This window comes from Carcharodon carcharias, chromosome 14, assembly GCF_017639515.1.
Source record: "Carcharodon carcharias isolate sCarCar2 chromosome 14, sCarCar2.pri, whole genome shotgun sequence".
NCBI lineage: Eukaryota > Metazoa > Chordata > Chondrichthyes > Lamniformes > Lamnidae > Carcharodon > Carcharodon carcharias.
In genome coordinates, this window is record NC_054480.1 from 136,095,493 (window position 1) to 136,108,541 (window position 13,049).

Sequence of the window (13,049 nt, forward strand, 5' to 3'; positions counted from 1 at the left end):
CATTCTATTTGTTTTCCAATTTGTCAACTTTTTGGTAGCCCGTTGCTTTCTAAAACACTCCCAATACTCAGATTTGCTACTGTTTTTGCAGCATTGTAAACCTCTTCATTTAATCTAATACCACCCCTAATTTCCTGAGTGAGCTACGGATGGGTCTTTTCTGCTGAGCTTTTGCTTTCAATAGAATATACTTTTGTTGAACATTTTGAATTGTTTCTTTAAATGCTTCTCACTGTTCATTCACATCTATATCTTTTAGTTTACCCAATTAACCTTAGCCAGTTCTCCCCTCAAACTTAAAGCCAATGCATTGGTATAAGATTTGTGGTTGGACTATATCACTTTCAAGCTTAACATGTATCTTTTACTAATTAACCCTGCTTCATTAAATACTAAATCTAAGATAGTTTTATCCCTTGTCAGTTCCACAACGTATTGCTCCAAGAAACAGTAACGTTCTACAAACTCATCTTTGAGACCACTTTTGCCAATTTGATTGTTCCAACCTATAAGATGATTGAAGTCCCACACAATTATTCAATTTCCGTTGTTGCACCCTCCAATAATTTTTTGTTTATTGTTCTGTCCAACAGTACAGCTACAGTAGGGCCCTATAAACAAAACTCCCACCAGTGCTTTCTGACTCTTGCTATTCCTAATTTTGACCGATACTATGCTATTTCATAATCTTCTGAGGCCAGGTCCTTTCTCACTAACGTTATGTTATCCTTTACCATCAAGACTACCCCTCCACTTTTGTCTGTCTGTCCTTCCGAAACAGTGTGTTGCCTGGAGTACTCACTTCCCAACCTTCATCACTTTAACCACGGGCAGCATTTACTGGGGGTGGTGGCCGACAGCTAACTCCCCTGGAGGCAAAGTCAGCATGGAGCCAAGTCGCTTGCTCCAGAGCCACAATACACAGCAAGTGGGCTATGTAGGGGACTTTCGTCCCTCAGTGGGAAGAAGTCCCACCCACGGGAACTGCCAGCCAATCGGATTGGCTGGCAGCTCCAGCAATCCCGACAGTGCCAAGAGCACATTGGTGGGTGCTGCTGGGGCTGCAAGCAGACCCAAGAAGGAGGCTCATGTAAGTTAAGGCACGGGTCTTGGGCAGGGAGGGCAGTCTAGGAAGAGAAGCGGGGGTGGTATGTTTTACAGAGCAGGTGGATAGAGAGAAAGGGGGGGTACTATCTTAGGGGGGCTGCCCCTTGTTGCACAAAGGGCACCCCCACCCCCGAAGATAGTATCCCCTTTCCTTCCTGCTCTTATAAAAAGTTTTTTGAAAAAGCGGACAGCCCACTCCCACCCGACTGCCCACGCCAACAGTAATATGGCATGGGCAGGTTTTTATTAGGATCAATTGGCTTGTTAACAAACTCAATTGACTCTTGATAATTTATTTAAATATGGCTGACAGGCAGCTGATTTTGGCGCCCGTCCAGTCCCCGTATAATGGGAGCGAGTAGAAAGGTGGTGAGGTTGGCACCTATCCTATTTGATGTGCACCCCCCCACCCACCCACCCATTGAAAACATGCCTGGTGAGGGAAAAATCCAGCCCTATGTCTCTGAGATAATGATTAGATCCAAATCATTTCCCTCTATTTGTGCCACTACTTCATTTATTTTATTGCAGATACTTTGTGCATTCAGATAAAGAACATCTGATTTCATTTTTTTTACTTCTATTCCCTGCAATGATCTTATTTGCTGCTGTACGATTTTTTTCCACTCTGTCTCTTCCTGTCTCACTTTCTTGTCTCTACCTACAAAGCTATGCTGTTCCAATGCCTTGACCTTTCTCTTTGGATTTCTAAATCTTCCTTCACCCGAACCCTCCTCCTCCCCTCTGCAAATTTAAAACCCTGTCCACAGCCCTAGTTATACGATTGGCCAGGACACTGGTCCCAGCCCAATTCATGTGGAGCCCATCCCATCAAAATAGCTCAACCCTATACCAACTGCATGTGACTCAGGTAACAATCCAGAGATGATACCTTTGATGGTCTGCATTTTAACTTGGATTCTAACTCCCCAAATGCTCTTGGCAGAACATTATTCCTGGTCCTATCCATGTCATTGGTTCCCATGTGGATCACAATAACTGGGTCCTCCCACTCCCAAGTTCCTCTCCAGCCACAAGATGTACCCTGGAGATGGCAGACAACACAACCTTTGGAGATCCCGGTCCCAGCTGCAGAGAACAGTATCTATCCTTCTGACTGTACTGTCCCCTATCACTACCACATTCCTTGTTGCTCCTCCCACTTGAATGACATCCTTCACCATGGTGCCATGACCAGCATGCTCATTCAATTTGCTCATTTCTCAATGAAGCAGGTAGCAAGCACCTTGTATATGTTGGACAAAGTCAGGGCTGAAGCTCCTCCATTACCACATGCTGATTCTCCATACCTGCCTGACTCTCAGTCACACCCTCCTGTCCCTCACCACTGGCCAACTCTAAAGTTCTGTCTAACCCAAGGGGTTACATACATTGTTTTTCCAATTGAAGACATTTTTCTACATACCTTAATTTTCAAACGGTGTACATTAAAATGTTTTATAGGAATATTAAGCCTTAATTTATTTGTCTCATTAGCTTCAGACTTTGACGACTTAGGTACATGTTGTATTTTCATTAGAAGGCTGCTTTCCTCATCTTTTAAGAGTTGGAAATCATTGACCTCATCACAAACATTGAAGATCCTTAACTGAAAGGTACAGCTTACCAAGAACAACATTTTAATGATACCAAAGAAATAATTTCTAGGTTTACTGCACTGAATGAAACCAGCACTAGGTCTTGATGACACATATCTCAGTTGCAAAGCAAACAGTTGGCGGCTTGGCAAAGATCTTGATTGAAAACAGATGAAATTAAAGATCAAGTTGGGAAGATACAAAACAATAACCACATCCAGAAAATGCTACCTAGGTTGTGGGGAAACTGCCAGAGTTATGAGAAATAACAGCATATCTCTTGCAAAAACTAATTTAATAAGAGGAGTCAGTGTAGATTCTGAAAGGAAAATTAACTTCAATGATGTGATTAATTTTAAAAAGATCATTCCGTAATCTCTCTCCCCGTGGTGGTGGTCAGGTGGGGGGAGTGCTTAACTCTCAGGTATTACAGGTCAAAGAACTAAAAGAAATTAACCCTGATTCTCCAGGTTTAAATTCCCAGCTGTGAGCATCAGATCAGATGATTGAGATGCTTAAAAGGCGTTATATAGATGCAAGTTGTTGTTGCTGTTAGTATAGTATCAGTAAGTCTAATAATGCTTTAAAGATATAGCCAAACTACTTCCCAAATACAGCCGGCTTAATAATTGCCTCGCCCTGACACCCACCCCCATCACCTCTCAACAAAAAGTGAATTCTCAAGTAGCTACAACTTTTGGTTTTTCTAGGCTTATTCCTAGGTCTATCACTTGGAACTTAATGATTGGGTCTCAACAACAAACACCTGGAAAGCTTCGAACATGTAGAGATTTAGCCACAAACATAAGCACTGCCACTAGAAAAGTCAGCAAAGTGGGCATCTTTGAGGCAGGAATGGAAGACCTCACCATCTCTCAGCTAAGTCACTGATTAACTCATTTCTTCGAATTACATTGATCATGCAATGCCCCCAAGTTTTAGCCTACACAGGATGACCCAGATCACTGAAGCAGATTCCACAGAGAATCAATTCAGTAAAAAAAGAGATCCTGAGGGGTCTTGGCAGGGTGGATGTGGAGAGCATGTTTCCTCTTGTGGGAGAATCTAGGACTAGGGCCACTATTTAAAAATGAGGTGTTTAAAACAGAGATGAGGTGAAATCTTTCCTCTCAGAATGTGGTGAGTTGTTGGAACTCTTCCTGAAAAGGCGGAGGAAGTAGAGTCTTTGAATATTTTTAAGGCAGAGGTGGATAGATTCTTGGTAAGCAAGGGGGTGGTAGGTTATCAGGGGTAGGCAGGATGCAGATTTGAGATTACTGTCAGGTCAGCCATGATCTTATTAAATGGCAGTGCAGGCTCAAGGGGACCAATGGCCAGTTCCTTATCTGCTCCTTGTTTGTACGTTTGTAGAATGCATGGGTAATTAGTGTTTGGAAAAAAATACATTATACAATGCAATATTGCTGAAATTGTTAAACCATACAGGGTACCCAAGCGTCAGAGGCGGTGGCAATCCAATAAATATGTAATTGAGCTATATTCACATAATCAAATGCAAGTGAATGTACTCTGCTTTTCACAATTACTAAGACCACAATACTTAAAAGGGAAATAAGTTACATCAATTTGTCATAAGCTAAGCTAGAGTATACATTTACTGTAAGTGAGGATATTCACGACGAAGATTGGTAAAAAAAAAATTTAAATCCAAAATCTAACATTTAGTCAAACTTTAGAAATCCTTTGAATTTTAACACCTGAATACAGCAATTTCATAATATTTTCTTTAAAGACAAAGTGAAATAAAGGTCTCTGGCACACAGCCGGTTAAATGGCTGGCAGGATGACTATCTTAAACCTCCTTTATTAAAAAACTCTGAACATTTTTTAGAAACTAAGTGGCATAATTCAAACCCTTGCAACTCATGATCTTCACATACTGACTCAATCGCTATGCATACCTCAATATATTTTGTAAAGGAGCAGAATTCTACTAGCTTATGACCAATTCCTTAATTTTTAAGGACCTGTCTGTTTCAGATCCATTAAAGAATCAGAACAAGTTTTCCAAAAAGGAAAAATTTAAGATAGTCACCGAATACACGTTATCTAGATAATGTATCTGTTAGACTGACTGAGCAAGAGTTTAGGAGGAGTAGGTCATTTGGCCTTTTGAGCCTTCTCTGCCATTCAATAAGATCATGGTTGATCTGATTATGGTCTCAATTCCACTCTCCTATCTCACCCCATAACCCTAGACTCCCCTTGTCTATCAAAAGTCTGTCCAACTCAGCCTTGAATAAATTCAATGATCCAGACTCCATTGCTCTCTGGGGAAGAGAATTCCACAGATTAAAGACCCCAAGAGAAAAAAATTCTCATCCTGTCTCAAAAGAGAGACCCTCTTATTCTTAAACTGTGTCCCCTAGTTCTCATCTCCCCAAGGGGAAACGCCCTCCCAGTATCTACCCCATCAAGTCCCCTCAGGATTTTATAGGTTCCAATAAGATCACCTCTTATTCTTGTAAACTCCAATGGGCATAGGCCTAACCTGTTCAACCTTTCTTCACAGATAAGCCCTCCATCTCAAGAACAAGTCGAGCAAAAATTCTCCGTACTGCTAATGTAATTATACTTTCTTCATATAAGACGAAAACTATACATGATATTCCAGAAGTGGTCTAACCAATGGCCTGTACAGCTGCAGTAAAGATTCCCTACTTTTATATTCCATTCCCCTTGCAATAAATGCCAACATTCCATTTGCCTTCCTCATCACCTGTTGTACCTGCATATTAACTTTTTGAGATTCATGTAACAGGACACAAAGATCCCTCTGCACCACCAAGTTCTGTAATCTCTCTCTATTTAAATGGTACAGTATTGTGAGCTCCCTATGACAAACTTACATAAATTGTGTCCCTTTTTAATGGGAATATTGTTAGTTTTAGCGACCATCAGAAGTAGAGTACATTTGCTTTGTATTTAATCGTGTGAACATGAAAACCACATACACATCGGCATCCTGAAAAACTTAACAGTCAACAACAGATTAAGTTGCAGGGGCTTAGAATTTCCATACTGTAACCCGCAGCTTAGTCATGATAAATACAGAAAATGTAATATACATGGTAGCATGACATACATTTCTGGGCTTCTGCCACTAGAAAAATTATGTATGAAAGTACAACACTATTTGGAATACCAAATCTAAAATATTGATGCATTTGTTGGATTTGTGTTGTGGTACAATGACTTAGCGTTTCTGTCAAATTTATCAGTTCAGCTGAACATGTGGCCAAAGTAAATGCAGCTTGACTTTTTTGTAGTTTAATCTCATATGGCCCAAGACTCTGAGGTTCCAAAACCCCTTTAAGGTCAGCAGTAATTATTTTACTTCTGGTAGAATGCAAAAATAGTGAAGTACTGCAAAGCCTTGAAGAATTAAAGCCAGGATTTGGCATGACAAAATGTCCCTGATACCAGTGAAATAGAGAGTGTCCAAAGTCAAAGCCAGAAGTCCTGCAGTGGGACCAACAATAATTTGAAGACAGAGTGGAGTCAGCTTTGAGCAGCAAAAAAAAAATCTAGTCTGAGACGCTGCAGGAGAATGAGCGACTTTTAGAGCTGTTTGAAGAATAGTAAATATATGTCTCCAAAGCAGACAGCAGGCCTGCAAACAAGGCATCAGCAGAGATAATCTTGCACCATTGGCAAGGGACAACTTCATATGTGGCACTTGTGGCAGACTTTGCCTTTTCAGAATCTGCTTGTTTAGCCGTCAAAAGTATAGATGATCTCAACTGACCTCAGCAAAGTTCTGAGACTGCATTCCCATCATCTCTCATGGATGAGAGGATGTCAACAACAAACAGATGTGTGAATGTCTTGGTTACAGTAGCTCCAATGATAGCCTAGGGAAGACTCACTGTCCAATCTCGTGCAGGAAGAATGGTCAGTTAAAACAGGTATTGAAGATGCTCATCTAGGGTTGTATTAAGCAAATATAAATATTCTACCAACTTATCATTCAACAAGCTCATAAAACTTGTCCTTTAAACAAAGTACAATGTAAAATTTGTGTTAGAAACTGAACATATCTAAATGGAGAAACAAAGAACTGATAGCCAATCAATTCTAAAACAAACTAGAGTTAATCTTTCCATACTGGAATTATTACAAGATTACAAAAGGGGTATTTTCTGTAGTTTTTAATTTAAACTGAAGTCTAAAAGAGTAGCTACAACAATGGTACAATTCATCACCCCCTCCTCAAAAAAAAACCATACTTAATCCTCTGGCCTTGAAAAACTACTGTCCCTTCTCTAACGTCCCTCTCCTCTAAAAAGTCCTTCAATGATGGCACCTCCCAAATGCATACCCAGCTTTCCCGGGAATTCCATTTCAAATCCCCGCCGATCAGGTTGCCGTCCATGTTACCATACCGAAACAGCTCTTATCCAAATCACAAGTGACATCCTGTGTAACTGTGCCAAAGATAAATGATCCCTCCTGATACTTCTCGACCTGTCCGACCACACCAGCCTCCTCCAATGCCTCTCCACTGTCGTCCAGCTGGGTGGACTGCTCTCATGTGGTTTCATTGTTATCTATCTAATCGTAGCCAGGGAATCACTTCTAATGGCTTCTCTTCTTGCTTCTGTACTGTTAACTCTGGCATTCACCAAGGATCTATCCTTGGCTGCCTCTTATTTCTCATCTACATGCTGGCCCTCAGTGAAATCATATGGAGGCACAGCGTTAGTTTCGCATGTACGCTGACAACACTCAGCTCTATCTTACCACCAACTCTCTCGACTCTTCCACTGTTGCTAAATTATGCAGCTTATCTGACATCCAGCACTGGATGAGAAAAAAATTCCTCCAATTGAATAAAGGGAAGACTGAAGCCACTGTTTTTGGTCCCCACACCAAACTCCGTTCCCTAGCTAAGGACTCCATTCCTCTCCCAGACAATAGTCTGAAATCATGCCAGTCTGTTCATATTTGATCCCAAGATGAGCTTCCAACTTCATATTCGCACCACTCCAAGATAGCCTATTTCCACCTCCATAACATGGCTCGATTTCCCCATCTCGGCTCACGTGCTGCTGAAATCCTCATCCATGCCTTTGTTTCCACTAGACTTGACTATTCCAGTGCATTCCTGGCAGATCTCCCACATCCTACCCTCCATAAACCTGAAGTCATCCAAAGCTCTGTTGTCTGTGTCTTAGATCGCAGCAACTCCTGTCCCCCTATCACCTCTGTGCTTGCTGATCTATAGTGGTTCCTGTTTAAGCAACATTTTAATTTTGAAATTCTCATCCTCGCTTCAAATCCCTCCCAAGACCATGACCCACCTTATCTCTCTAATTTCCTCCAACCCCACAACCCTCTGAACTACCTTCACTTTAATTCTGGCCTCTTGTACACTCACAATTACAACTGCTCCACCATTGATGGCTATGTCTTCAGCTGCCCAAGTCACAAACTCTGGAGTTCACTTCCTACCCCTCTCAGCCCTTCTGCCTCGCTTTCCTCCTTTAAGACACTCCTTAAAACATATCTCTCTGATGAAGCTTTTGATCATCTGCCCTAATATCTCCTTGTGTGGCTTGGTATCATGCTTCTGTTCTATATTGCTCCTGTGAAATGTCTTGGGACATTTCATTACATTAAAAGGAGCTATATAAGTTATTGTTGTTTTTGCCACATAAAAGATAACAATGCATTGGCTAACAGCAGCAGCTTCCAACAACCATGTCAAAATGACACAGTTGTAACAACTTCAAAACTGTTACTAGTCCAGTGTCGTATGAGATTCCTGTTTATGCATGTTTCAATTGTCTGCTTCGGACAATTAAGAACACGTTCTACTACAGAATAATCACAGTACATCCATGCTACCTCATTCAGTTGCTCAATCAATCTCTTTTCTAGGACTTGATCACATAATCTAGGCTGATGGCAGGTGGTGTCATCCTTCGGATGCCTGCCTGCTCCAGTGGGTCAGGTAAACACAAGCACATTGCACTGTTCAAGCCTGGGCTTACCCACTGCCCTGGCCAACCCTCCTTCCTCAACAAATATCACCAAGAGCAGATTAATATCAATCATCATATGGGATCTTGCAAAGTACAAATATTTATAGATATTACTGTACTAATTTGTTTCCATGCAAATGGCTGATGTTTATGGAAGTCATGATGAAGTACTATTACAAATGCAAGTCTGGCCATGTATCAGGACTATTTAATAGCGGAGTAAAGTTCAAAGCTGTTTCGGCAAAGTTAAAAACTTTCCTAACGTTTGCACAATAAATACTGAAATATTATACTCAAATAGTTCAACAATAATTATTTAGACTATGCAACTAAAAGGTATGAAAGTATGTTACTGAACTAATAATGCAGAGAACAAAGAGTTTAAATTCCACCAATGCAGCTGAAGGGTTTGAATTCAATTTGATCTGCAAATAAAACTGACCAGGAGGCTCCTGAAGTTTTGTTAATACCCATATGGTTCACTAAAATCCTTTAAGGAAGAAAACTTAACATCCCTCCCCATAATGGCCTATGATACCAATTCCACACTAAGGCTGACTTTTAACTGCTCTCTGAAGTCACCTAGCAAGCTACTTGGTTGTATCAAATCGTTCAGCGATTTAAGAAAACAGCCCAGCAACACGTTCAAGGAAACTACAAATGAGCAGCCCTGCTACAACTACATTGTAAAAATGGATTTTAAAAATCCAAACCAAAATGATATTGATTCATTCACAAGAAAACCGAGACAATTCAGCAACTGTTGTCTTAAATTATAGATATTATATCTATACTGTATCTCTACAGTGATGTTTTCAGGTATCCGCCTGGGGCCAACGACTGCAGTGAAAATATCAAATAATACCCCTAGTGGTCAACAAGTTGCTAAATCAATGTCACACAGAATCATAGAATGGTTACAGCACTGAAGGAGGCCATTCACCAGTCATGCCTGTGCTAGCTCCCTGAAAGAACAATTCACCTATTTCCATTCCCCCACCCTTTCCCAGTAGCCCTGCAAATTTCCTCTTTAGGTAATGATGCAATTCTTTATTGCACGTGCATAGAGTAGGAGCCAATTACAACTCTGTTGTCAGTTCCAACTGTCACTATTTGAGATGGATGCAAATTGCTAATCCTACCTGAATTAGGATTATTAGCCACATGAATTGATTACTGGCGCATCACATTTTGGATTTCAGTTAGGTTGTCAAATTAAAGCACCAAGGTGCTGTAAAGTGCCTCTTTCCTGGAGAAGGGCAACATATTAGTGGAAAATCCTTCAGATCCAACTTTGTTCCAATTCCTAGCAGCAAATTGGAAAAAACATTAGCAAAGACCTGGGACTAAGTTTGCTCCCTGCCTGCTGGGAACTTTGGTGGGGAATGACTGAAAGAAATAAAAGGGGCTTTGCTTATATAAAGTGGAAGAATGAATGATTTAAGAAAAAGGTCTACTGTTAAATGAAAGTCAGAGTGATAGGCAAGCTTTTGACTATTCTTCTATGGCAAAAATACAGTTTGATGACTGTTGAACACAAATTGCTGTAACAAGAAATAGTGGTCACTCTGCATGTTAGAAACTTACTTTATTTTGCTCATATTTATATTGTATTTTAAGGGTTTCCATGGCTCTGATCATGGACTGCATGGCAGTGAATATATTCTGGTAGACTAACTTCGTATAGCCCCTTTTGTCTTCATCTGAATATCCACTCCCATGTATGATTCGCATCTGTTTGATGAATGTACTCTTGCCACTTTCTCCAGTACCTAGAAAACAATAATTGCACAAGGTTAGCACAACGGACTGATTTGAGTATTTCACTACAACACTGTCATCACTTTAAAATAACACAGTATATATTTACAGATGTTTCTACTGGAATGCTGATTATCACTTATTAAAATCCACTTAATAATGAAGATAATTGCAATAATAATTTCCATGGTAAAAATTAGAAAATAATAGCGTGAAATAAATGGAGGCATCCTATTTTACCCTGTAACATTGGTGAAAGCATTTGAGAATGGGATGGTTAAATTGAGAACATGTAGAACACTGGCTGGGCAAAATTAAAGTTCAAGGAAAAAAATCTTCTTAATTCTATCACATTTAATTTATTCCAATGCAACTGCCTAACCTCCCCCTCACCCCACACAAGGTTTCTTTCATGTAGGATCATGACTTTCTTCCAATAATCCATTCATGGTAAAATGTATTTATATTAACAGCACATTAAAGACAACTAAGAAAATAAATTCACATTTATCTAAAAGTTTCAAATAAGAGGACATTGGGGTTAATTTTCTTAAAAAGAGAGAAATCAGTACGGTGTATGTTCATATTCTAGGCTTCCAGAAGTACAAATCCCACTGTTACTAAGACATGTACTTCATTTACACTTGTCACTTGTAAGTTTGGACAGTGAAAAATTCAACTGCCTGTGCAAACATAACAAATTCTGTTTCCCAATGTGCCCTGGCACAAAGTAAATATACTAATTCAGTGACAATGTAACATGAAAGGCTAGTAGAACTGTCAAAGCTTACGCCCACTGTATGTACAAGGGAGAGAACTATGTTTTAAACACATACACAAAAGATAAAATTGCACTTGGAAATGTGTCCTTTTGTCAGCCAGCACTACAAGTCGACCACTGCCGCAGATTCAACTAAACTGCACTTAGACACAGTGTGAACAGATGAAGTACTCTTATTTTATGAAAATAATGCTCAAATCACAAAACTGTACATCCATTCTACTTGTAGGAAAGAACCAATGAAATACAGAATTCTGTGCACTATAAATTCAGCATGTCTAACATCTCAAATGGAACTCCCAGGGTGTTTTTTTGGCTTTTAAAAAAAATCTGCAAATACTGCAAGACAAATTTGGTGAAGTTATACCCAGAATGTACACCTATTTTTGCACTTTAAAGATGCAGACAGATCTGCAGTGTATTTTTGGCATTTTGTGTTTCAAAATAATTTCTACATGTGTCACTAATCTCTATGGGCAGAAACAAAACATGATTAAATTTACCTATTATTTAAAATCCAGAGTCCTGTTTCACTTGTGTAAAAAAATTGCACGCCTTGGTCAGGTAATCACAAAAATTTATTTAAAGGTGCAACTTATATACCTGATTATACAATTGCATGCAGGAAACGTTTTAAAAAAGTATACTTGACCAATATACCTTTCACATAATATTCTTAATGCATCATCTTTACTAGATCTACTCCGACCACCATCAGCAAACCAACAAACAAAAACACCACCCTGGTGTAATATTTAACTTAAAATGCTCTCATGGACATACTCCAAGTTTGAGAAGGAAACATACTATTCTGAGTATGTCCACTTGAATAGTGAAAATACGTATTATAAAAATGTCATTTGCCCAGCACTATACTTTTCTGAAATCTTAAATGAAAGAATAATGACTGCAACAGAACTGAAAGAATTTTTCATTCTAGATATCTATGATATTATCAATACATTTTATTCATTTTTATACCCAGTATTTATTGCAAGGTGGGGAAGGGGTGTATTTTTCGACTTGAAAACTTAATTCTTTGTTCTAAAACTTTATAAGTTACTGAAATCCTAGACAACACTGTATTCTCTAAAAAAAATATAGCTTTTAAGCACAGGAATTTAGCATTCCTAAAGACCAATAACATTCCAGTGACTGACTAATGCTAAAATACGTCAAGCAGACCAGTGTAAACTTCAAGTCTTATACGTCTAACCATCTTGCAATTTCACAGATATGGTGCTATATTTTGCAAACCAAGAAATAACCACCTGTTTGGGATAGCTAATGTCTTGGTTAAATTCAACTGACAGGCCACTAGAGCCAAATACTATTGACTTTGGTAGAAGTCCAGTAACAGTAGTGCCCATAGTTTTAAAAGTTTAGAACATATATCATGCACAAAATCCCTTGTAGTAGACACTGGTTCTACTAGATAATTGCTTGGGTCTCTGCATTTTGAATTGGAATTAAATTTGAATGACAATTTTCTGGAAACATTGCCGGTATCAGCAAATTCTCCAAAATGTTCAGCACACATTTCATCAAAAGCAAAAGAAATAAATTCTGTCTGCTTTATTTTCCAATCTCTACTTCATTAATTGCTTCTATCTGTCTTTGATTGCTTCCTCCTGTGGCTTCCATGCTTGCAGTGATAACTCTATTTTTGGTGTTCCCCTTTTGTGTCTGCCTGACGCAGGTGTTCATAATGATTTCCAGCAACAACAACTAAAACAACTTGTATTTATAAGTGGGAAAGTCTCAAGGAGTTTTACTTGAATATAATCAGAAATA

At 39.3% G+C, this 13,049-nt stretch overlaps 1 protein-coding gene across 2 annotated transcripts in view; it reads right to left on the reverse strand.

The window, feature by feature from the left end:
• Window positions 1-13,049, reverse strand: part of LOC121286813 (guanine nucleotide-binding protein G(q) subunit alpha) — a 120,093-nt gene that overhangs the window by 29,100 nt on the left and 77,944 nt on the right. For both annotated transcript variants that reach the window (XM_041203859.1, XM_041203861.1), the window contains exon 2: window positions 10,301-10,485. In XM_041203859.1, coding sequence (XP_041059793.1) covers window positions 10,301-10,485 — 185 coding nt within the window. The remainder of the gene's footprint in view (window positions 1-10,300; window positions 10,486-13,049) is intronic.